The sequence below is a fragment of the Chelonoidis abingdonii genome, chromosome 2, assembly GCF_003597395.2.
Source record: "Chelonoidis abingdonii isolate Lonesome George chromosome 2, CheloAbing_2.0, whole genome shotgun sequence".
Taxonomy (NCBI): Eukaryota; Metazoa; Chordata; order Testudines; family Testudinidae; genus Chelonoidis; species Chelonoidis abingdonii.
In genome coordinates, this window is record NC_133770.1 from 67,978,033 (window position 1) to 68,004,417 (window position 26,385).

Genomic DNA, 26,385 nt, shown 5'->3' on the forward strand with positions numbered 1-26,385 from the left:
AGTCCTTGAAGCATCTCAGAGACTACCAAATTTATTTGGGCATAAGCTTTTATGGACTAGAGCCCACCCTCGAAAGCTTATGCCCAAATAAATTTGTTAGTCTCTATGGTGCCACAAGGACCCCTCATTTTGTTTGCTAATTTAGTGTAGACGTACTTATTAAGTCTCTGCTATTTGATTAGCACAGCCACAGCTTCAAACACCTCTGCAGTTTAACACTTTGACACCCTGAATAACTTATCTCCCAGACAGCAAGAAGAAGAATTGTTGATGGAGCAGGGGGGAAATGGAGGGATATGGGGTGCACACAGTCCCTGACCTGTGGGCGATAATGGAGGTCCCTATTATGTGGGAGGGCAGAATGGGGGAGAAGAGTGAAATGGAAGGAAGAGAATAATAAGAGTTCACTCAGATCCCCTGCCATGGGGGAAGAATGGGAAACCCTGCTATTGGGGAGGAGGGAATAGGGGCCCACAGACCCCCTGATAGGGAAAGATTGGGGAACTCTGATATAGGTGAAAGAAGGGAAGGGGAGGAGAGTAGGGGTGTACACAAACCCCCTGCTATTGGGGGGGAGAATGAAGGGGGCCTTGAAATGGGGGAAGAGGAACTATACAGAGCCCCTGGCATGCGGGGGGGCGGGGAAGGTGGCAGTGGGGGCACACACAACCCCTGGCAAAGGAGATATTGGAAGGATTGCATGGATTCCTTGAAAAAATGGGATGGTGGGAGGATGTCTCACAGAGAAATTGTGGGGAGTGGAATAGCAGGATACAAGGAGCCCCTAGGGTGTGCAATGAACTCAGCCTACATAAGCTCCATAGTGTGGTGAGTCCCTATTGGTGGTAGGCTACTGCTCATTCTCTTGCAACACAATCCATAGACTGGTGGTGGAAAGTGCCCTCATAAAGTTATTTTTATTCACCAGCCTTGCTGGGCTCTAGGACATTATTGTTCTAGGACACCTCCTGCATCTAGAAGAAATGGCTTTTTCATGAAATATCACATACTGTTTGTTACTCTAAGACCATAAAACTTGATTCACTTGTCCTTCTAAGCAGGTCTAGTTCTCGGTGAACAGGCAGCATAGTAAATCAAAGTGCCATGCACTCACCGCGAAAATAATTTTCAAAGGAAAATATATATTTTATTCCGTCAAAGGAATATATGCTACACATCCCCATTATAAATCACGAGTCAGAATCACAGAAGAGTGATTAGTCAACTTCCAGGTATTTTCCATTTGTATTGTCCTGTAAAAGTAAATAGATATTTTTCATTTCTTTGTAGTTGTTAGAGTAAGATATATTGACTGGAGGTATGCCAGGAGCCAGCAACTTTTCATTTTTTGTTGACACTTCCAGATTCCTAATTTTAGGCATACAGAGCATGGAAACAAAATAAAATGTTCATTTTCTCTCCCTCACTTCTCACAGAATATCTCGATGCATAACACAGTCGGAGGAGCAATGGCAGGACCCGGAACCCACCAGCTCACGAATACTAGGATGCCAAACCATGACACCAGCGTTGTGATTCAACAAGCCATGCCATCTCCACAGTCCAGCTCGGTCATAACACAGGCACCTTCCACAAACCGACAGATCGGGTATGTCCGTTCCCTTTGTTTTATGTTTTCTCCCTGGCGGTTGTGGCATTGGCCCATATGTTGTGCTCTGGATACTGAAGGGGTATACATAAACATGTGTTGTCCCCATCACTACGCAGGGGAGACCCCTATAATACGTGATGCACAGCATGTGGAAAAACAGCCACAGTTCATGCCACTATTCTAAAGCCAATATCTCTGGTTCTGTAATACTAGATTGTTGTATTTGGATGGACTTCCTCCTTCTTTTTGTTTCTGTTATTAAATTCCAAGTCCAAAACTGTTCTTAAAACTCTATTGGGAAGAAAGAAGACAGACGATATTTCTGGACCATTCTTCCACTGGCTGAGTGCCCTTACTTTCCATTTACTCAGTTGGGAGAAGATGGTGCTCTGCACGTGGCAGGAGCACTCAACACCGTGCAGGATCAGGTCCTCTCTGTTTTGAGCGCTGTGTTTATTTGAGAACTGCCAAGAGACAAAGTACAAAGACAATCTAGGAAATATTAAAGTAAATGGAGTTTTGGCACTGAAGACCTTTTTGAAATGGTGCCTAATTTAAATGATAGACCAATATTTGTTCCCATGTAAATGTGATTTCTAAGGTCTTTTGCTGACTATATTCTTACCGTGAACATTATTGTGTTTACATAAACTTTGTGTTGTCTGTGCCTAAATTTTCAGAACTTGCATGTATAAAAATATATGCAATTCATCCGCAAAATTTACTTTAATTGCACACGGAGTCACCATAACTTAAGATAAAAAGACTAGCCATTTGTAAACATAAAAACATTGTAGATGCCAGTTGTGTGCACAGTTTTTCACATACAGGTCTGAAAACTTGGGCCTGTGTACCTGTGGAACATATAAAAACAGGGATAAACAGCTATAAAAATTTAAACCATTAGAGGTGGCAGAGAATGAAACAGCGTTAGAGAGATATTATTGTTGTTTATCTTTTGTAGTTTGATAGTGCCTATTATATGCTTGTCACAGTCCACATCCATGAAGACGGTCACTGCCCCAAATCGTGGTTCAAGTCATTGTTGATCTGCTTGCAGATTCTTAAAAGTAAAATTTTAGGGTGAAATCCTGGCACACAAGGCCCCAAATGCAGTTATACTGTATGTTTTCACTCCCCCGGGTTTGGGGAGTCCCACAAGGCGACTTAGCATGCTCTTTTGTACTGCAAAGCAGTGCTCCAGAGTGACTCTGCGTGTGGGATTGGAGTGGGCAGTTTGTTTGCTGGCAGGATGTGGCTAGAGGGTCTTCAGACAACATAGATCCACTTGCCCCAAACATGATTGTGGTGGTGGAAATCTTAGGCAATCTGCTACAAAGGAGTCACACACCCTAGCCACATCATAGGGAAGAGAATTTCAATTCCAACCCCAATGTGGGTCCTCTATACAAAGCTTTCTTACTACTATTCCGAAGTTTACAATGAATGCAGCAATGTGTTAATGAATGTGTTTTATGCAAATATACTACGTAGATGTGCCCACATACATTCAATAGATTGTACATTAACAGTATTTAATATATAATAATGTTAGCTCTCGTGGTCACAAATGAAGTTGTAGGATTTAAACACATTCTAGCTGCATTTCCCTAGCTGAGAGCACCTCCTTGTTGGTGTCCCATTCTCTAAATAGTTTGCAGATTTTCAGGGAATGAGCCTCTCAGGCCACGTCTACACTATGGGATAATATTGAATTAGCTAAAATCGGTTTTATAAAACTGATATTATAAATTCGATTTCATGCGGCCACACTAGGCACAGTAATTCGGAGTTGTGCATCCATGGTCCGAGGCTAACGTCCGCTGTATACTGTGTTGTGATTGAAATCAATATATTTGAAAATGTAGAAAACATCCAAAAATATTTAAATAAATTGTATTCCATTATTGTTTAACAGTGTGATTAATCATGCGATTAGTCGTGATTAATTTTTTTTATCACTTGACCGTCCTAGTTTTATACTTGGTGTCCAGTCAAAAAAACTTCATTTTCTTTACAAAACTACTTTGAAAATCATGAGCAGATGTTAAAGCCTGCTCCAAACACATCTTGTAGAATGGATATATCTTGGTCCCATCTCTACTGATCTTCATTCCTGCATTGTGCCTCATTTGCAGTCTCAAGATATCAGATGTTATTTTACGAGATGCTTTGATATCAATCAGAGGATCTTTCATCTTTTGACCATGTATTTCAGCTAATATATACTAATAGGAGGTCAGTATCCTTAACCATTGTCATTCCAGTCAGAGTTTTTGATTGTCCCATTTTGGTCAGGTCATCAGCTACCCTCACTCCTGTATACACCAAGGTGGGTTGATAAAGACCATCCCCCGCTGGGGTGTTCCAGAGGAAATCTCTAGGTAATTGGTCTCTGGCAACCATATTCCCACCATTCTGTCATGTGATTGATTAATATGAGAGTGCTGAAGGCTGTGTCTGGAGATGCTGTGTTGAGAGACATTTGTCAGCATCTTTGTTCTCTATGTGAATGAGACCTGTGACACAACCTCCAAAATATTCCATTCTTCCCCCATTGAAGGTGGTTTTGTTTTTTCCTGGTGTGTCCAAGGAGATAATTGCTGCATTTTGGATATCATTTATTTCCCAAAATCTTGAGCATCCTTGTTGTTTGTCTCTTTTTGTTTAGACTTTTCCCTGTGAGGCCTGCTGCATTTATTCAAAGAACATATCTTGTCAGTTCCATTATCTTCATTTTATCAGTTCTAAATATGGTAAGGATTGTAGTCAGGACTTATCTTGGAGGAATACAGACCAACCAGTGGTTTCAATATTAAGAAACTGATGGTAAAGTCAGAGATGGTCTATAACTAGAAACATAATGACAAGCAGACCAAAGTTTGGTCATTTTGGTTTGAGCCTTTAACAAAAATTAAGATCAAGATCCTGGTGCAGGTTTTGAACACCCTAGAGACAGATGTGTTTGCATCTTGGGCTTTTGTTTGGGCCCATACGTGTGTAAAACTTCAGGAAAGTTTGCTCCCTCCTTCCCTCAAAATGAAAGTGTGTACTTACCTTAAACATGAATTGCCCCGGAGAATATGCCTCTTAATGAACACGAACGGTTATAGAGAGCAACTGAATAAAATTCCTTTGGCTTCAGTGGAAGCAGAAGCAGGCCCCAAAGGTTGTATAGAACCATCTTGTAACAATATTCTGATTTTTATCACAACCACAGATATTTAAGTGTCAAAATATGGCCAAGCCACCTGCAAATGTTTTCAATGGCCAGAGTCCAACAAAAACAGCAAACAGCAATGAAAGTTTGCCTTCAGACCCTGTACTTGGGCTCTGCTCCAGCAAAAGAGGCTGGGACCCACCTGTGCCCATGCACATTTTGTTTCATCGTGAGAAGTGGGTGTGTTTACAACAGCTGGGATACTTGACTGGATGTTGTTTGTCCTCCTTCCTCTCCTCTCCCTCCCTCCCTGCTCTGCCCCATGCTCTGGCTCTGAATGCTTGCAAATAAAATGAGATCTTGATACAAGGCATGGAAAACATGACAGGATGAGGATAGTTAAGAAAGGCTTACTGAGACAATATATACACATTGTTTCAGATAATAAATAGATGCTACTACTGAATAGGCACCGAGTCAAATCAATCAAGAGAGGGGAGGAACATGAAGAGTAATACCTTTAAAAAAATGCAGGGCATTGGCTAATACCTTACCCATCATATACCCATTTGAGAACATGCAGCCATATTATTTTTGCAGCAAGCTGGCAGGCAGGTATAAACATCCCAGATAGTATTTATGTGGTTAGGCAATCCTTACCCAAGGGGAAAAAAATAACATGGGAGGAGTTCTGTAACTAGTAACTACTTGTGCTAAAGATATCAGTCGAGGAATACTTGCAAGTGAAGGGTGTTTTTGGTTGATTAACAGCACATTGTTTGGAGATTAGCTGCACAGTGTCAAAACAGTAAGGCATACCCAGTGAGGAGAGAAAAATGATATAAGACCAGCATTCATCAAAGATATGGAAAGGCAGATAAGCTGAATCAGCACCCTGCTCCAAATATGAGACTTGTATTAGAATGTATAATGGCTGAGTTTGTCATTTTAGTATAACTATATTTCATGCAATCCATGCAGTTCCGTAACAGTGTCTTAACCGAGGAATGGGAAAATAAGAGTAAGGCAAGTTAATGACAATGTGATATTCTTGGTGCTTTATCTGTGGACTTCTTTGGCCAGTGTATAACAGCTTTCTCCATAGTAGTTAACAGTCCATTTAATAGGTGGCTACAGTCTTCCTGGAAAATGTACGCTTCTTTTTTTGAAACTGAGTGGGAGATATAACTGGTACTCATTGTGTCTATAGCAGAACCACTGGTACAATTCTGTAGCTGAAATGGAACAAAAAGAGAGGATTCAGTGTTATTATATACTGAGAACCAATAGTGTGCTTAGCACTTTACTAAACACAGAGGGAGACCTGACCCCAATAGCAATGAGATTAGAGTCTAAAAGTGACAGACAGCACAGTTCAAATAAGAAACACTATTATCAGAGGAACATTTCAAGACAGACATTTTTTATGAAGACAAAGTGGCCATTTGGCACAACATTGAGGAAAGAAATTGTAGCAGTATGTGGTAGAATGGAAGAGTGTGAACAGAGAGAATGGGAGAAGGAATTAAGAGGGTTTTTGGAATGTGGATTGGGAGAAGCAGATCCCTGACGATGAGGATGAGAAGCTAGAATGTGGCAAAGTGAGAGAAGCCTAATGAAGGGTTTAAAAAGGGAGTGAAATCATCAGTAGCTGGCAAGGAAAATTGGTTTATCAGCGATTATGGGTTGCAGAGGGCAGGATGAAAGGCAGGGAGGAAGGGGAGAGATGAGACTTTTTCAAGAGTCAAGCAAGTGGCCAAGACCTAGCTCAAAGCTGTTTGGGAGCCTTGGGGCTGCACAGTCCCTTGAACCATTGGCCCTTGAATAGGCTCTCTGACACACTGAGAAATTGATGCTGATCCATTGACAAAACAAGATCTCCTCATGGTGCGAGTACCTCTGTGTGCTTGAGAGCCAAGGCGCCAAAGGCAGGGGAGCCGTTCAAGCCACTCAGCAGCCCTCCCACACAGCACCAGTACATCTGCCCCAAGATCCCTCCATGCATTCCACTGTCCCCCACATCTCCACTCACTCTCATGGCTGCCCATGTCACCTTTTCTCACCTGCTCCTCCTACTTCCCTACTCACCCTCTTTCTCCTGGGGGAGGACAGCTCCATGATGCGGGGCATGGAGAGTTAGTGGGCACACAGAGGGATATAAGGATCTAATAGGTTTATAGGGGGGCACAGCAGATTAGGAGACCATCTACATCCCCATTCACGTCTCCAAGCTTTGGGAGACTTCCTCATCCTTCCTGGCTGTAGTCTTGGTCCAGTGTTGCATGAGGTATGGACTCTCCCCTTTTCTGCCATTAGTTCGTATCCAGGCTTGAGCTGGAATTCCATCATAACGCTATGAGCAGCAGCCACAAGCCGACACTCAGCGACACTCAGGTGAAATGATTACAAATGAAGCATCCGTAAAAAAAGGTTGTGCCCAATAAAATTCTAATAAGGAAGTATGGTATTTTGGGGGTGTGTGAAATATAGCATGACAAAATTTTATTTCAGGCCATTTCCTGCCCCCTCCCACCACTCCTCTTCCCCGTAGTTGATTGGTGCTTGCCAAGATCTGCATACATACCTACACAACACATGCTTGAGAACTCCTCCCTTTGTCTCCTCCTACTACTTCTCCTGGTTGTTTGCATTGAGAAGATTCATGAGCTGCAGACTTAAATCCTCTGAGAGCCTTCTTACTCTGCTGAGTCAGGAAGAAAAAGAAACCGCGCCAGTGGCTCAGCCAATGTACAATAGGGTTAATAACATCTCTCACACATCCAAAACCATATCCTCCCTTACCTCCCCAATGTCTGTTTCTTACGGTAAGGTCCCCAGGGAAATTCTGGGCAATAAGGTATATCAAGATGACCTTCAGGGGAGTGATTGAAAGATCAGTAGCTGTATAATAAATAGCCTGTCAACCAGGAATGGAGACAGCTTTGTACACTTCTTATCTGACTTTTGAAATTAACCCCTGTACTGAAGTGTAAGTGTGTGTGTGTATGTGTGTATGTGTATAATAATGTGGGTTAAATTTACTAATGAATACTCTCTCTCATTGAAAATGCCTCTGCTAATTTAGAATGAGTCATTAATTTCTCATTTAAAAATGTGGCACCTAAGCTGTTGTGTGGATTTGTGGCGCTGCTTTTTATTATTGTTGTTTTTTCTTACTAGAAGGAAGCTCTTTCCACGTTAGCAGAAATTTCCCTTGTACATTTTTTATCCCTTGAGTTTTTATGTCCTTTTTGTGTGTGTGATTAGGGTGCTGTAAGTTTCCCAACCTTCAGCTGCTATTCTTCCTCTTTTTTTCTATATATTGATGTTTTCTGTTTCAGGCTTGGTTGGCATTCCTAGGCTTAGTCTCAATCTCTCTGTGGAGAAGGGAGTCTTAGGTTGTCTCTTTAGAAAACTTGTCCTACTGATCAACAAAAATGTGATGTTATAGTATACTGGACCTGTTACAATGTCCAACCAAAAGTATTGATACCTCATAGAATTGGGCCAATTCTCACATCTCAGTAACAGTTATAATGTAGATGATACACTTGATAGTCAGGGAATACAGATTTACTTAACTCTGACAATCTATATCTCTTACATACATTCAGTAGATATGTATACTGTACAAATCTTTTCTAAAGGTGTCCTCAAAATTTATAGTAATAAATTTACACCCTGCTTTGAACTAAAACAGATGTAAAATCACTTTCGGGTGGAAAAGCGTCTTGAAGTCACAGTGGGTTTGATACAACAGGTCGAGTTAGATTTCTGCACAGCTGAAGTGCACAGCACTGCTCTTCATCACACAGGCTTCCACTTAACATGCTCTAATGCGTGATCCCAATATGTGATTTATCCAAGTGTCAGCCCCTTCTGATTCGTACCTAATCTGCAGTAAAACTCTAAATCAAACAGTATAGGCTTTTCTTTTTGTCTGCTGGTGTATGTCTGCTCTACCTTCTGCTGTAAAAGTAAATTAATTTGCAGGTTGTGGAGAGCAAACATGCCTTGAGATGCTGCCTCACCCCATATAATTTCAAAGAAATGATAAAATGTGTGGTGGTGGTGGTGGTGACTTGCTAGTAGAAATGAATGAGTACAAAGCAGAGAAGAGATTTATGTATTCTAAAAAACCCTGATTAATTTCTCGCTAGGCAGTAAAAAGTTATAGACTGCTCTGTTTTTCCAAGAGTAGAATCGGATTTGGTATTGATGTAGTATAATAATGTTTACTTCTTTCATCAGTAAACCTTAATTCAGCAAAGCCTTAATGATTATTTTCTACCTGTATGTGATTGAAAAACAGTGATGATTGGTCAGAGAGAGGGTCTAGGAAAAGATGGGTCTAGGAACATTTATGGGTCATATTTTACCATCTGCTCTAGGAATTATTTGGGGGAAGCTCTTTGACCTTTGTTATAGAAGTGATCAGATTAGATGATCACAATGGTCCCTTCTGGTCTTGAATAAATAGAACTCTCCATTAATTTAAATGAAGTGTTTTGCTTAAAAATCAATCTCATAGTGTGGCCCCATATTAAGAAATGTTTGATATGATATTCATGGATAAGTTAAGTATGCATTTTGCAAAGCACTACTTAGTAGGTATGAGTTAGCATGGATTTATCAAAGATAATTACATTAGATAAATATATTTTTTTAAAATGAAATAACTATTGGTGTTAGAGAACAAATATTTTTATGTATCTAAGTGTTCAGGAAACTTTTGTCACAGTTCCACATGAATGGTTATTATTTTAAACTGTCTTAATATGGTACTGGCTAGTAGGTAAAACTGATGGTGAATTTAAATGTGTGCATTCTTGATGGGTGAAGGGACGGTGCCTGTCAGAGAAAACCAACTTCAGAAGAGGGCCAGTCTGATTGTTTTTTGGGAACAATCTCCACCCTTAGATCCTGATCCTGCTGTCACAGAATCTTACTCATGTGAACACAATAGAACTCTGCCAGGGCATAATGTTCCTGATTTATTTTGGAGAAAAACAGAGGGAGAAATCTATGCTGTTACCAACTTTCTCTGGTGCAAGTGAAGTGCCGTGATAAGGTCCATACATATTTAGCAGGACTTCAAAATGTTTTCAGTAGACAATTCTCCAACTAAGTTAAGAAGTGGATTTCCACTTAGCTTTTAGCCATTTGAGAGTTGTATGTGCTTCCTGGGGAATCTTAGTTTGTTTTCTTTTTCTTTTTCTTTCTCTGGTTATTTAACTGTAGCATCCCAAATATCCAATAATATAAATGTGAGGGCTCAAAATAGCCAGCTCAGTCCTTTCCTCTAAAATAACTGAGGTATAGGATGTATGTCAGGAAAATGCAATAGAGGAACATGAATATATGAAATCAAATTCACTTTCCTAAAACGTTGTGCATGTTGTTTTGTTTTTTTCTCTTCTCTGCCTATATCTCTGTACCTTCTCTTTCTCTCATTCCAGCTCCAGTTTTTTCTCCTAACTAGATAGAAATAATAGAGTTAGCATCAAACAGTTCCATACCTGAAGGTTCTATGGCCTGCTTTTGGTTTCTCACGTCTGTGCAATTATTAGGGCTGACAGTAAATGCTTTTTTTTTATGACTGTGGTCAATTTTTCTTTTTTCATATTTCCCTAAATGTCTTATGGTTTGGAATTTGGAATTACTGTTGAACCAGATTATTTAATTGAATTATTCTTGTTCTGCAAATTGTTGTGAGCAGCTCATTGAGAATGCTGTAATTCTGAGAGGACCGGAACTTGCAATCACTAAAGTCAATGGCCACACTTTTCTTGATATCAGAGGGTGCAGGATGAAGCCCAGACTCAGGTTTCTGGTGTTACTATTATTGTATGTGAATTCATAATTTTCTTTCTGTGAAGATTCTCTAGAGTTCACTTGGAAGTCCCTGTTTCCGTGAACTTTCTGGCAAATAAATTTATTCATGTATAATATGTGCAATAATATAACACAGAAAGGACACAAACACCATCAAACTAAGTTTGTCAGTGAATATGTTTTGCAATATGCATCAAATTGTAATAATTATGTAATTATGAACTGATTTTTTTTATCTCCAACCAATTACAGTATACAATATACCAGCTCAATTGCAATATACAATATCGTGTCTGAAAGTATTCAGAAATCAATTAAACATGCATTTCTGCACAGAATCTCATGTTAATGAAAGTCATATCAGAACTGGAGCCCTGGGGAAATAACAAAGCCCACTGAAGATATAGAGCTTTTGGTGAATAATATATGGACATTATTTCTTTTTTATTCAGTGCTGATGTTAAACTCAATGGGATTCTCCCATTGACATGCACACACAACTCCCAATAAGGAAAGAAAACAGCATGTTGTATTGATAAGGAAGAGGCTCAGGTTAATATTAAAGGACAATGTTTTTCTGTGTTACGATAAATAAATTCCAGTGGATGTTATAGATCTTGGACAGTCTATAGAATGTTTTAAACATTACTAAGTTGAAAATTTGCTGTATTTTTTTAGTTTCTAACACATGCAAGCTGTAATCAAGTACAGTTTCTAAAAGTGGTTTATATTAAAACCATAGCATGACAATAATTTAGATTCTGGTTAAGTTTGTTAATGGAGTGGAGCTTGAATTTCTCAGTCATGTACCCAGGGAACATTTGTCCACAGCACAAAAACACCACCAGTTTTGGCATGGCTTATAATGATTGGCAGTCTCTACTGAAGAGAGGTTGGAGATTTGAATGGTACGGTAATATGGAGATATATCGGCAGAGCTGTGAATGGGAAACTTGCACAGCACCTGCATGCACTGGGGTAGGCCTATGTTCTAAATTCCCCATTTTGTATTGTAGAGATATGAACCGCAGGCTTAGTGTCCCTGTAAGAGTTTCCTCTTTGGATATGTTGAACTTCTTCCAGAGATTATTATTGTGAGTCACTCAGTGCAATGTTTTGGGACGTGTTAATGAGCATCAGATGAATGGGCCAAAGATAGCAAGATTCTTTAGGAGTTTAAAAATGTTTTTGTTAAATTAAACAAGCCATTATATTTTAAATATTTATATAAAAATTTAACAAATGAATCACAGATTTAAATGCATAAAGAATGTGGTCAAAATTGAGCCAATTTCCTATAGAATCTCATTTAATATTCTTGATAAGGGCTCATTTCATGTAGTTTGTTCGCCTGAGGTTACATGGTACATGTTTTAAATTCAGCCTGGACTGAACATATGTGATTTAGAGGTTATTAAAATGAGAGCTAGGTCATACACTACCGAGTCTAAAGAACATGTTGTGGAAAACTTTTTCTCTCTTCTTGATTTCTTAAAATTTCCTTGTAGCACATTTTATTTTCTTCTTCCCTTTCAACCATGGATTCCAGGCCAATCTGAAAAAGAGAGGTAGAATATTTCTGAGTTCTTATATGCTGTCTGTTGGGGACATCAGTATCAGAAGCAGGATCATGTTTCTGCTGCAAAGTAATAAAGCAGCACACTGCATGCTGGGCAATTGCAAACACCACTATTGGTGGAAAGTGATATAAGTGAGTTCTCTTGTTTGTGTCACAACACATGCTGAAGTGATGCCACGAGGCATTATGAGGTATGAATTCTGATCTCCATGACAGAGATGAAAATCCATGCTTGTTGCCAGCTTTCCCTTGGGCTCTTTCATAGTTCCATTGTTCCGATATGGAACTTATGACTCAAAGGAGTCACTGAGTTAAAATGTAGTAAACAAGGTTTAGCCCAGTGGCCGTGAGAAAGTTGGTGTCAGTTTCCAGTCTGGGCTCTCTTTCTGAAGGCCAAGCTAACTGGGGCTAACTCGCCCCATTGAGTAGATTAAGGAGCACCTCACAGAACAGTTGTTAGAGAATTTTTCACCTGTTCAAATATACCTTGGGTAACAGACAACATTTTTTCAGAGGTCAAATAGAGTTCTCTTATCCTTCAAAGCCCTGGGGTCTGTGGCTGCTGGTTTTCCTCAGTTCCAGAATTTAGAGGAAGCACAGAGAGATGAGATCTCACACACTTCTGGTACTGACTATCTCTTGCCAAACAAAATCTTGAAGATCATAAGAACATTTTAATTTCATTTTAGCTTTATAATTTTTTCAGTGACTAATAGTGAGGAGTAAACTTAAACTTTGGAAGTTCTCATAGGGCTTGATACAACAAACCAAGTGAGTTCAGTGGGAAAGTTTGGCTGCTTACTGAAAATGTTTTTAAACTAGGTGGGTACTACGTGGGTTAGCAAAATTGAGTTTGAAAATCCACAATTATAGGTTTTCTTATTTAATTCTTGTGCTTCCAGTCTCCTAGATAGTTAGTTTGCTATGGCATGGACTGTCTTTAATTTGCTACTTCCTTGTACATCTTTGTTTGGGGTAACCAGATACTTCCTGTGACCCAAATAATACATAAACATATCAAGCCCCACCAGAAATGCAGAGAGAACAAAAAATTAGGTGGGAAAAAAGACAAGGAAAAAACTAATAATGTTTTCAAACCTCAAAAAAGTTCATTCCAGATTCAGTTTGAATAATGGGTGAAAACATGTTTTAGTCAGTTCACTGTTCCCTATGACTAGATTGGGGAAGTGTTTTTTCAGTCCTCAAAGACTGCATCAATAACCAAAAGCCAACAGACCTTTCCTGCAATGACAATAGATACTGCATAATACCTGTTACTGTTGTATTATATCTTTCCTCCCCCTGCCATGTTCTGCTTGCATGTGATTCATCAGGAAAGCACAGATACTCCTCCTATGTTTACAGGCTTCTCCGTTGCATGTGGACAGAATGCCAAAACAAGGCTGCCAAGAATGTTTGTTTGTAAACCTTGTGAGTGCAATGGTGGAGCTGTTCAATGGTAGAAGAGTGTGTGTGTATGTGTATGTGCATGTGCACACAGCAGGAAATTACTCTGGAGAAAATCATTACTAGTAAGGAATGTTTGATGAGAGAGCCGCAAGACATTGTGGACACTTCTTGGGGGTTTCATGATGAAAGATGTAGAACTTTTCCAAAAGTTTAGAACTTGTATTTTGAAAAGCAAACAGTTTTCTCAAGTGTAAAAATTCCTTTTACTGAACTAGATGACTTTCTGTAATATTTTTTCATTATTTATTTCTTTGGACCTTATCATGCATCTGGTAACTTGGACAAAACTTCCATTAACTGCAGCGAGAACTTTTGTCTAAGTGAGGACTGCAAGATCAAGTCCAAAATTTCTAAGAAATAAATAGCTCTTTAATTTCTATGAGATTTTAGAAACTGTAAACTCTTCAAATTTTGATGAGCCCTTTATTTCTAGACAGTTCCAAATTGTGGTTTTAAGGTGATCAATAGTTTTCAATATCAGATATTAAACTAATTATTTATTGATTTATTGATAATGGAGGAGTCCCAAAATAACTGTGAGCAACTTGAATATTTTTTTGTACTGCTCTTTAAAAAATAAGTATTCTCCATTCCAAAAGTCAGAAAGCTAGCAACCTTAGTCAAAAGGACTTGCAGTTCTTTTACCATTCAAATGATTTTTCAGACCACCAAGAAACTCTGTAAAAAAGATAACCAAAGAACATCCTGTAACCACATACAGGTTATCCGCCGCTCCTCGTGAGCCACTCTGCTCAGAATTGTAGCAGCAGTGTTCTCACATGCGGATGTGGCTCTGCGTCAGAACTGGGCCACAGCAGCAGAGAAGTATGAAAAGTCATTCTTCAATATGCCTTACTTTTTAGTAGTAGGGGTACAGACCCAGGACATGAGCAGAAATATTACTGTTTCATCCCAGAAGGGAATGAGGGATAAGGAACTACAACAGAGGAGAAAGGGTGAGCAAATAATGAGTCAGCACCCCTAAGGCAATACAATGTATTGGCTACTGAGCAGAAACCCAAAAATAGTTGTAATCCAGAATGCCAATCTGTCATTGCAGATTTCATGTTTGGCTGCAACTCTTGTTTCCAGTCAGTTCTGTACGAGACTATTACAACAGAGAACATGCCAATGTGTGTCTGATATTTGATGCATGATATTTGATCATGTAAAACGCTCTGCATATGCACACCGTACACACACACTGAGACTGCAGGATTGCATATGAGCAAAGTCTTTAATGACCAGATGGAACACCCGGCTACTTCCAGTTTGATGGAGGCTGTAGCCCTAAAAGGGTCTGGATTTGTAATCTCAAAAGGGACCAGATTCAAGTGCTGTCACCATACAGTGGAAAGCCATGTACTGTAACTGAGAGCAAGCAGTTCAGATTGTGCTCTCGGATTCTTTGTATTAGTCTTATCAGATCAGGCCATCAGAGAGCAAATAGATAGGTAAGTCTGAAAGACCTCTGAACCCAATTAAAGTTATACCACAAAGAAATCAAATTCATGTGGTTTGCATTTCAGAAAGTTACATTTGGTGGATTGTACTTACTTTTATTCGGTAACCTAATGCAGACCATGTGAACATTTGAAACGCTTTTAACGGTTAAACCAGCTCAAATAACACAGAACCAGAGCAGCAATAAAGAAAGAATTAAGACTGATTGCAACTGCATCCAACATTTTTTTCTCTGTCCCTTGAAGGTATATTTATGTTTGTTGTAATTGTGTCTTCAGCTTTTAGCAATGCAATAGCAATTCTTTACCTTTTAAATAGATGTATAAAACGACTAGTTTAAAATTTGACCTTAATCTGCAGTTTGTTTTTATTTGTGGAGTGTTGCAGGGTAAATCTGGATATACTGCCCAACCAACAGTTTGTATTAGTGGTCAAATACCTGTAAGATGCTGGCATTGAAAATCCTGGGCAAAATAAGAACAAAAATATATGAGACTGAGAAAATCAGTGTTTGGTTTGCAATAGATAAATAAATTGCCTGCTGATTTTCTTGTTTCATTTGCCAAGTGCTTTTAGTTCTCTGTCATTCTATGTTCATTTCATAGGCATAACTAATCAACATCAAACTTGTGCAGGGTTAGTTTGTTTGCTACTTTGTTTCCCTTTTTGCTTACAAAAAGCAATTGCATAAAGATGTTGAGCTCTTTCCCTATGCTGAATATCACAGGGGGAGATGTGAAGGGCTAGCTAAGTATAATAACTTCTTCTTATGCAGTACATTTCATTAGTAGATCTCAAAGTTCTCACACCCCTTGATGTATTTACCCTCACAACATCTCTGCAAGGTAGGTAAGTACCCATTTGACAGATTGGGAACTGAGGCACAGAGAAACTAAACAGGCCTTGCTCAGGTTCACACAGGAAGTTTGTGGAGAAGTAGGGAATCAAACCCAGGTCTCCAGAGAGCTACAGTAGTATTACAACCACTGGACCACCCTTCCTCTGTCACTATTTCCCTCCCCCCCAGTGCTTCTAACTTCGGTAAAGTGGTATAGTTTACCTCCAAAGGCAGTAGGCAGAGCTAGCATTAGGCATAAGCAAACTTAGCAATTGTGTAGGGCCTTGAGCAGCTCCAGGGAGTCTCCTATTTGCTGTGTGTTGTGTGTGGGGAGATGGGTCAGAAAAGTCCTGCTTGGGGCCCTCACTGCACCACCTCTGGGAGGAATTCAGGGGCATTCCATAGGTAAGGCCACGTCTACACTACGGGATAATATCGAATTAGCTAAAATCGGTTTTATAAAACTGATATTATAAATTCGATTTCATGCGGCCACACTAGGCACAGTGGTAAATGTCGTCAGTCATTCCTTCCTCCGGGAAAACATCAGCTGACAATCCTTTCGCGCCGTTTTTCCCTGGATTGCCCTGGCAGACGCCATAGCACGGCAACCATGGAGCCCGTTCAGCTTTTTTTTTTTCCGGCACCGTATGTGTACTGGATGCCGCGGACAGAGAGGCGATACTCCAGCGCTACACAGCAGCATTCACTTGCTTTTGCAATGATAGCAGAGATGGTTACTGGTCGTTCTGTACCGTCTACTGCCGGAGAAAACTGGCAATGAGATGACGGTTATCTCTCCCCCTCTGTACTGTCCGCTGCTATCATGAGTGCCCCTGGCTGAAATCGGCCGGGGGCGCAACGCAAAAGCAAAATTGGGATTGACTCACTTGGGACTGAGTCAATCCCTCCCTTATGGTTTCTAAAAATAGAGTCAGTCCTGCCTAGAATAAGGGCAAGTGTATTAGAGGACCAGTGTATCAGAGCACAGCTGCTCCGTGTCAGTATTCACAGGGGGTGCCCCTGCAACAACCCACCCATTGCTTCCCTCCTCCCCCAACCTTCCTGGGCTACCGTGGCAGTGTCCTGCCCATTTGTGTCATGAAGTAATAAAGAATGCAGGAATAAGAAACACTGAGTGTTTAGTGACATAAAATGAGGGGAGGCAGCCTCCCGGCGCGATGATAGTCCAGGCAGGACATTAAGCGGTGTGGGGGGAGAGGAGCCCAGCATGCTGCTGCTATGACAGTCCAGGCAGTACAGAATCTTTTCTTTACACAGGAAAGGGAGGGGCTGAAGCCCCCAGTTGCTATGATGAAGCTGGTTATTAGCCGTTCTGTCCTATCTTACTGGGAGTAACCAGCAATGTTGGCCTCCGATGTCAACATGTTAGATATTTCATGAGGACGGTTACTAGTCCTATTTGCACCGTCTACCACCGGGGAGGGGGAGAGGGAGAGGAGCGGATACTGCTCTTCACTGCTGCAGCATCGCGTCTACCAGCAGCATTCAGTACACATAGGGTGACATTGAAAGAAGTCAAGAAATGATTTCTTTCCCTTTTCTTTCACGTGGTGGGGGGGAAAAGAAACTGAGGAGCTATTCCCTGAACCACGCCAGACACTGTGTTTGAACCTACAGACATTGGGAGCTCAGCCAAGAATGCAAATACTTTTCAGAGACTGCTGTGGACTGTGGGATAGCTGGAGTCCTCAGTACCCCCTCCATCCATGAGCGTCCATTTGAGTCTCTGGCTTCCCGTTACGCTTGTCACGCAGCGCTGTGTATCCTGGAGATTTTTTTTCAAACGCTTTGGCATTTCGTGTTCTGTAACGGAGCTCTGATACAACAGATTTGTCTCCCCATACAGCGATCAGATCTAGTATCTCCCGTACGGTCCATGCTGGAGCTCTTTTTGGATTTGAGACTGCATCGCCACCCGTGCTGATCAGAGCTCCACGCTGGGCAAACAGGAAAAGTAATTCAAAAGTTCGCGGGGCTTTTCCTGTTTACCTGCCCGCTGCATCCGAGTTCAGATTGCTGTCCAGAGCGGTCAGTGGTGCACTGTGGGATACCGCCCGAGGCCAATAACGTCGATTTCCGTCCACACTAACCGATATTAATCCGATATGTTAATATCGAATTTAGTGCTACTCCTCTCGTCGGGGAGGAGTACAGAAATCGATTTAAAGAGCCCTTTATATCGATATAAAGAGCGTTGTAGTGTGGACGGGTACAGTGTTAAATCGATTTAACGCTCTTTAAATCGATTTAAACGCGTAGTGTAGACCAGGCCTAAGTTTCACACTGAACTCAACCCTATGCTTTGCACAACAAAAACTCCCAAATGGCTTCAGTGAGATTTTTGCCCGATTAAGAGAAGGGCATCAGGCCCACAGATTTTTGTAAAATGTCTATTGTTCTCATAGACTCCATCCTGAAGAAAGAATTTTTGGGAGGAAAAAAAAAGAGACTTAGGGGGCCAAATTCCACTCTGTTCCATGGCACAGAGCCAGTTGGAGATCAGTGAATGAGCCAGACTTCCTGACTTTGGAGCACAACTGCAATCCCGGGTAAGATAGCTATTTCCCTCAGCAGCTGTCTTGGTATGGCTTTGTAATAGCTTTACTCCTGCCACTGCCCCATGTGGAAAGTCTGGAACTCTGCCTTCTTTACACCTCCCAGGCCTTTGGAGATGATGTTGGGGAGACCTCGCACATGCACAGAGCCCCTTGCCATTTAGATTCAAAATTGGGCTACTTTTAAATTGTTTCACTTTGATGAGGACTGGTCTCTTCCTTTTAAATGTGCACTCTGTGTCACTGGGAAAAATTTTTTCACTGCTGCTGTTTTTATGAAACTTGCAAAATAAACGTGCAGACTCCCTTGCAGACTCTGCCAGAGCACATGCAAATTCAGGTCCTAGAGCTATACTGATGTTAGTTTCCTTTGGACAAATAATAAAGGGGTGCGGGGAGACTCATGTTAATTTCAAGTCAGAAACCTCTTTTGGTGGCTAAAAAATCATGCTTCTCACAGAGTATGACAAACCATGTAACATTAATAAATAGCCATTAATTTGTAGAGTCCACTGTCCTATAAGCCTTTACTGAAGATCATGTTCATTCACACATATGGAACTGAAATGTTAATTGCATTCGCTGTAAACTGCATGTACTGTTTCTTTAGCACCTTTAGTGAAGGCAAGGTGACGCGATGCCAGACACTGCCACTGACTTGTTGTGTAATCTTGCACGAGTCACTAAGGCCAAAATTTCAAAAGTACTGACCATATTGTCAGCCCCAAACATCCAAAATCATGAGATTGGGCTACATATTGGGAGATGTTTTAAAAAATTTGGGATGCTTTTTATTTGCCTTCTGGCTCTCTAGGGCACAGTTGGGTCATGTGTTCTAGCTTTTCTTTCCAACCCTGAGGGCTAGAAACCATTTCAATTTATTTTTTAAATGAACTATGAGATTCTTATGTAGTCAAATGGCTGTAGGAATGGGGGCTTTAAGAAAAATACCAAAAATTAAAAGACTCTTATGGAAGTTAGCAATGCTGTGATTGAGTGCTCCAGTTTTAGGTGCTTTATGGTGTCAATCTTAAGGGGATCTGATTTTCTGAAGCTGGGTGCTCAGTCCTTTTTCTTGAGAGATGCCATGCATGAAAATCCAACATATTCCTAAAATGTTCTTATTGATAAAGTAGCAAAAAATAATAGGACCTCTCTTTCCCCCCCACCCGCAGTCTGACTAAAAGATTTGACTTGGCATTTGTTTTTAAAGCATGCTGTGGCAACTTTTTGGTTTTTCTGAAAACTCTCACATTGATGATAGTATTCAGATGTCTGTATTACACTTTATAACTTCAAAATATTGACCAAATAATAACTAATTAGTACTCAAAGCTCCCATGTGAATAAATACATGTTGTTGCTATTTTACAGATGGGAAAACGAAGAAATGGAAAGCCAGGTTCCCATGTCAATAACTGTGTAACCTTGGGAAAGTCACTTAATCTCTCTGGACCCAACTCTGGTTTCTTTGGTTAAAACTAGTGGAACTGAGATCAGAATCGGGCCCACAAAGGTTAAATGACTTTCCCAAGGGCACACAGTGAGTCAGTAACAAAATGGTGTTAAAACTCCTAACTGTATGCTATAAAGTTCGTTTACAGTATAGCTATTCTTGACACATTGTCTTCTGTCGTATATGCATGCTATTTTCTCATACTATTTCTGTATAGAACATAAAGAGATAATGGGCCAAATTCAACCAACTGAAACCAATGGAAGAACATGTTGGGTTGAATTTGTGTTATTGGCAATTTTACATTCTCAAAAACTCCAAGAAAAAGATAACTTCAGTGATAAATACAGTGTTTAAATAACATATTTAAACACAAACAATTTGAAGAATTAGAAGAGTATTCTTTCTGCTTCCCCCCACCAAAATGATCTAACTTTCAAAGTCTCTCACAGAGATTGAGCAAGAGAGACTATCTGGCTCATGCCTCCTTAGTTCAGCAGATGTGACCTTGGGAATAATTTTAAATACCACATTTCAGACCTATTTTGCACACAAAGTGAAGTGGAACAAATCTGCTTTTGTACTGAAGGCAGGGGGTAGTTGGAGGGAAGTTTTGTTAATCTTTCATTTTAGTCTAGCTGTAGTTTACTGGATTCATGAACCTAGCAAACAATATCACAGGGATTACCAGGCTCTGTGGGAAATCTTCAGCTGCATCATTTTCATCTCATCTACCACGTTGACTTATGCCAAGTTATCCTAATCAAGACCTAATGCATTATAAAGCTTGTAATAAAACATATGGGTTTCTCTGGAAAGGGAAAGAGGCTTCCTTTTTGATTGGATAGCTGCGCTCAAATACTTTATGTAGCAGGACTGGTGGAGTGGAGGGGGAGAGCTGAGAACTGTGAATAACTGCAAAACATTTGGAAACACTTGTTTAAGCTCTAATGCTCTTTCACCCTCACCCCTCTCTGCTTCCTTCTCAACGTGCAAGGAAGTAGTGGATGAAAGGTTGAAACGAACTCCTTTGGGTTGGGGTTTATGTTTCATCAGGTTCCTGTTTCCTGAGGCAAAGCAATGTCGTTTCAGGGAAAACCAGAAGAAGAGATTTTATTTAGAATTAGCTCTCTCTTAATAAAGGGCTTAGTCCAGATACCATCCCCACCCTCAAAGAATGCTGCTAGTGGTAAGCAGGAGACAGGTTGGTGGAACTCAGTGTCCAGATATCAACTCCCCTGCTAGGCTGCAGTGGGCAGGAAAGTCGCACTCACTTCCTTTCTCCCTGGCAAGCTGGTAGCTAGCCTGGGGCACAGAAATGAACACCTCTCCACTGTTTTAAATGAGAGAAATGTTTCTGTAAACCACTACCATTTACACCCCAGTATATTGAGAAATAGAGGTTACTAGTTCATAGAACTCAAATAAAGCTGCCAGGTAACAGTCCATTCTGAATCTTTCTCATCTGTGTTGATTTCTTATAAATAAGGATGAAATTTGTACTTAGCCAAACAATGAGTCAGATACGAGTACTGTACTTTCTCTGAAACCCACAACATAACCATTATGCATTTAGCAGAAGCTCACACAGAGTCTTGAATTTTAGAGCCTGTTTGAATAAGGGAGGGAGTACTGGGCAAGTGACCAGGTTTATACCCCATGCTGCAAAAAAAGTGCCGAAGGTTCATTAATTTTCACCTGGGTTGTAACTGGAGCTAGCCGAAGGGACCTCAGTTGAATGTCTCATTGGAGAGTCAGCATCTGTAACAATATACTGTATTCCTCCTCTCCTAGTACTGCAGTTCAGAGTCAGCACTGAGACTGAGCCCAAATCTCGATGTGGAATTTGAACCCCCGTGATCTACTGGCCCAGAGATGAATGGAAGCAACTGAGTCATTCTGACAATAAAACCCAGAAATTATCAAGAAGATTAACTCCTTGGCATCGGCAGTCCCAGTATTTATCTTTGCCAGCAATAGGATGCCTGGTGAAAAAAGAGAGCTGGTGCCAAAGGGTTAAATAAATGTGAACTGGGGACTTCCTCTACATGATCCTTTTTCTTCATTTGTTGATGAGATGTAGGCCCTTGGCCATGTAAAGGCACACATCTCTGAGTATCAACAGAGTCAGGGAGTGCATTGCTTTTTAAACGGGGGAAAACTGATCTCTTGGGATAGTTTGCTTCATCACCACATTTTTAGTGCTGTCAGGCGTCTGTATGTTATGTAATCTCCATATCACTATCCACAAACAAAACTTGGTCACAGTGCCTAGTGAGTGAGTCAGCAGTCAGAGGAGGAGAAAGAAAACATGCAAAATGTATTGTTTTTTTTTAATTATTGATCAAAATGAGTACCAACAGTGAGGACTGGAGCCAGGCAGGGAAAGCATAGGAGGCAGGTGTTGATGGAGATTGGGAAAATCTTGTTCATAGATTCCAAGGCCAGAAGGGATCATTGTGATCATGTTATTTGACCTCCTGTATAACACAGGCCATAGAACTTCCCTCAAATAATTCCTAGAGTGTATCTTTTAGAAAAACATCCAATCTCCTAGTAATGCAACTCAGTTGTCACTGTTCCAACTCTGGGCCTCTCTTGAGTGGTGACTGCCTCAGTGGTAACAAATCCACTGTTTTTCCTTGATGATGATTGTAACAGGGCCGTCAGGCCTCGCTTCCTTCTGAAGGTGCGAAGTGTGTATGTGTGTGTGTGTGTGTGTGTGTGTCTCACTTGGAAGTGCAGCACATGATTACTTTCTCTGTTAACATTGTGTTTTATTGTTCAGCCCGCTCCTCTCATTGTTAATGAAAGAAAGATGAGGCCATGGTAAAAATATATCCCATGGAGGAGTTTGCCTTTCAGTCAATTAAAAATAGCTACCTGTGGGCCATCACTAATTCACGCAAAGAACCACAGAGCAACCCATTTTCTAATGCTGCTACGTTTGCTGCAGTGAAAAATTTCAAACATTTACCTGCTAAAGTAAATGTTATGAGGTTAGAGGTTTTGCGGTCATTGGTTTTTTTGTTTTGGCGATGTGTTTGCCATTTGAGCTGCACTACCTTGCTTGATGGCTGGGCTTAGTTGTTACAGTGTAAATGTCTGACTGATGATATTGTAAGTTGTTATAATGTGCAAAAGGAAAATGCAAACCCTCATCCATTACTATTTATCTCACGATCATTATATATTTTTCTGGGCTGTTTACAAATAAGTCTGCCCCTCCAAACATCAAAACCAGGACGTTCTTTCATTCTCTACAAGTCTGAAATGTACAATTACTTGTGGCCTTTTCTGCTCCCATTGACGTATCCAGGATGAAATTCTGACTCCACTGAAATCAAAGGGAGCTTTGCCGTTCATTTCAGTGAGGCCAGGATTTCACCTCCTCATGCCTACATACTGCTGTGATGAATGCAGTAAACCTATGCCGATGGGCAGGTTTTTCCTGTCGGTGTAGGTAATCCAGCTCTCCGAGAGACAGTAGCTAGGCAGGGATACCTGAACCTTTGTAAAAAGGGGGGCGGGGGGAAATAGCAGGCAACGCTAAAGCTGCTGGGAAGCCTGGGGGTGCCAGAGTCTGCTACCTTTTGGGAAAGGAAGAGTCTGTACAGGAAGGATGGACTCCACCTAAACCAAAACAGAACCAGATTACTGGCATGTAGAATTAAAAAGGTCATAGAGGAGTTTTTAAACTAAGGGCTGGGGAATGCTGACAGGTGCGGGGGAGAGTGCAGTTCAGACAGAGACATCCCATAGGGGAGGATATATTAATGGGGATTTGCTATATCCTCGTAAGTATGGAAGTATGGAAGATGATAAAGTACAGGCAGGTTCTGATGAGAAATAATCAAATGAAAAGGAGTCCCAGTCAACTACATCACATGAAGGCAGACAGCTGAAAAGTGAGACATATTATAAGTTCTAATATACAAATCTATAAGTCTAAATGCTAAGATGGGTGAATGTGGGTGCCTAGTATTAAATGAGGATATTGATATAATAGGCATCACAAAAACTTAGTGGAATGAAGATAAGTCAATGGGGCAAGGTAATAACGGTGCAAGATATATAGGAGGACAGAACAGGTTATGCTGGTGGGGGAGTGGCACTATATGTGAAAAAAAGCATAGTCAAAGGTAGTAAAATTCTTAAATGAACCAAATTGTACCATAGAATTTCTATGGATAGTAATTCCATGCTTGAATAAGAAGAATATAGGAGTAGGGATATATTATAGATCACCTGCCCAGGATGGTAATAGTGACTGGGAAATACCCCAGGAGATTCCACCCTCCTGCCCCATTTCTCTGTCGCCTTTTCTTCCCTCTGCCCTATCCCATCCCCCTTCCCCATTGCCTCCTCCCCATCCCCCTTTCCCGCTGCCCACAGCCTCTTCCCACTCCACCCCCCTTCTTCTCCCCACTGTTCTCAGCCCCTAAACCCCTTCCCCACACCCCCATTTCCTGATCCCCTTCTCTTCCTCCTTCCCTATCCCATCTCCCTCTCCTACTGCCCACAGCCTCTCTCACTCCATCTCCCATTTTCTCCCCACAGTCCCCAGTTCCTACCCCCCCCACTCCCTGATCCCCTTCTCTTCCCCCTGTCCTATCTCATTCCTCTTCCCCACTGCCCCATCCCCCTTCCTCTCCCCACTGTTCCCTGCTCCTATCCTCCTCCACCTTCCCCACTGCCTCTTCCTCACTCTACCCTTTTCCCCTCCCCACTACCCCCTGCCTCTATTCCCCCACCCCACTCCTCCATTTCCCTCCCCCTGCCCCATTCCCCAGTCCCCTTCTCTTCCCCCTGACCTATCCCAGCTGTAGCACTTCAGTGTAGATACTTCCTACCTCAACAGGAGGGGTTCTCCCGTCGGTGGAGGTGACCTACCTCCCTAAGAGGCAATTGGTAAGTCAACCAAGGGTGGCTCCAGGCCCCTGCACGCCAAGCACGTGCTTGGGGCGGTATGCCTCAGGGGGCGCTCTGCTGGTCGCCGAGAGGGTGGCAGGCAGACCGCGGGACCAGCGGACCCTCCACAGGCACACCTGTGGGAGGTCCACTGGAGCTGCAGGACCGGCGACTGGTAGAGCGCCCCCCGCGGCATGCCGCCGTGCTTGGGGCGGCGAAATGTCTAGAGCCACCCCTGAAGTCAACAGGAGAGTTCTGCCATTGACCTAGTGCTGTCTACACCAGGGGGTTAGGTTGGTTTAACTGTGTCACTCAGGGGTGTGGATTTTTCACCCTGCTGAGCAGAGTAGGTATACTGACCTAATTTCCTAGTGTAAACCAGGGCTGAAGATATGCATACACTACAATGAGACAGCAGCACAGCTGCAGATACACTACTATAGTGTAGATGCTTACTACATCTGGATTTACAAGTGGATTTACTACAACTTATTGCTGTAGTAAATCCACCCTTTCAAGAAGCAGTGGCTAGGTCAATGGAAGAATCGTAGCGATCTCTACGCTGGGCCTTAGGTCATCTTCAGTAGGTCTCTGAGGCGTGTGAATTTTTCATTCTGCAGAGCACTTCAACGAGAGAGATCCTCTCCCGGACCCCACACTGTGGATTTCAAAATGTTTCATTCTCCAGATCACCAAGGGATTCACTGTCCAGTAATGTTTTGTACACACAGGGTACGTCTACACTACGAGATAATTTTGAATTAGCTTAAACCGGTTTTATAAAACAGATATTATAAAGTCGATTGTGCGCATCCACACTAGGCACATTAATTCGATGGTGTGCGTCCATGGTCCAAGGCTAGCGTCGATTTCTGGAGCGGTGCACTGTGGGTAGCTATCCCATAGTTCCCTCAGTCTCCCCCGCCCCTTGGAATTCCGGGTTGAGAGCCCAGTGCCTGATGGCGCAAAAATCATTGTCGCAGGTGATTCTGGGTACAGCCTCACCCCTCCCTTTGTGAAAGCAGCACACAACCATTTCGCGCCTTTTTTCCTGGGGGAACTGAGCAAACACCATAGCACAGCAATCATGGACCCTGCTGAGATCAGTAACGCAATCGTGGACGTTGTAAACACCTCGCGCATTCTCGTGCTGTCTATGGTGAACCATGAACTGCAAAGCCAGGAGAGGAGGAGGCAGCTACGGCAGCGCAGCGACGAGAGCTTGACATGACTGTCTGGGAGCAATCAGAACTCGATTTTTTACTGGCAGGACAGGAAAAGTCCCGCAACTTATTGAATTCAATTTCCTATTTGGCCAGCGTTGGAGCTGCTGATCAGACAGGTGACCAAGCAGAGTCATCAGCCAGTACATTGCAGTTCGCTGAGATCGAAAAGGAGCACAGCGGACCGCACAAGAGGTACTCGATTCTGATCGCTAATTGGGGGAGGATTCAGTGCTACAGACTCATCTCTCTTTGTTT

General features: G+C 41.7%; 1 protein-coding gene across 3 annotated transcripts in view; it reads left to right on the forward strand.

Annotated features, from left to right (window-relative positions):
* The window catches only part of CREB5 (cAMP responsive element binding protein 5), a 359,760-nt gene that overhangs the window by 113,894 nt on the left and 219,481 nt on the right, over positions 1-26,385 (forward strand). For all 3 annotated transcript variants that reach the window (XM_032773789.2, XM_032773790.1, XM_032773791.2), the window contains one exon: positions 1,437-1,609. In XM_032773789.2, the coding sequence (XP_032629680.1) occupies positions 1,437-1,609 (173 nt within the window). The remainder of the gene's footprint in view (positions 1-1,436; positions 1,610-26,385) is intronic.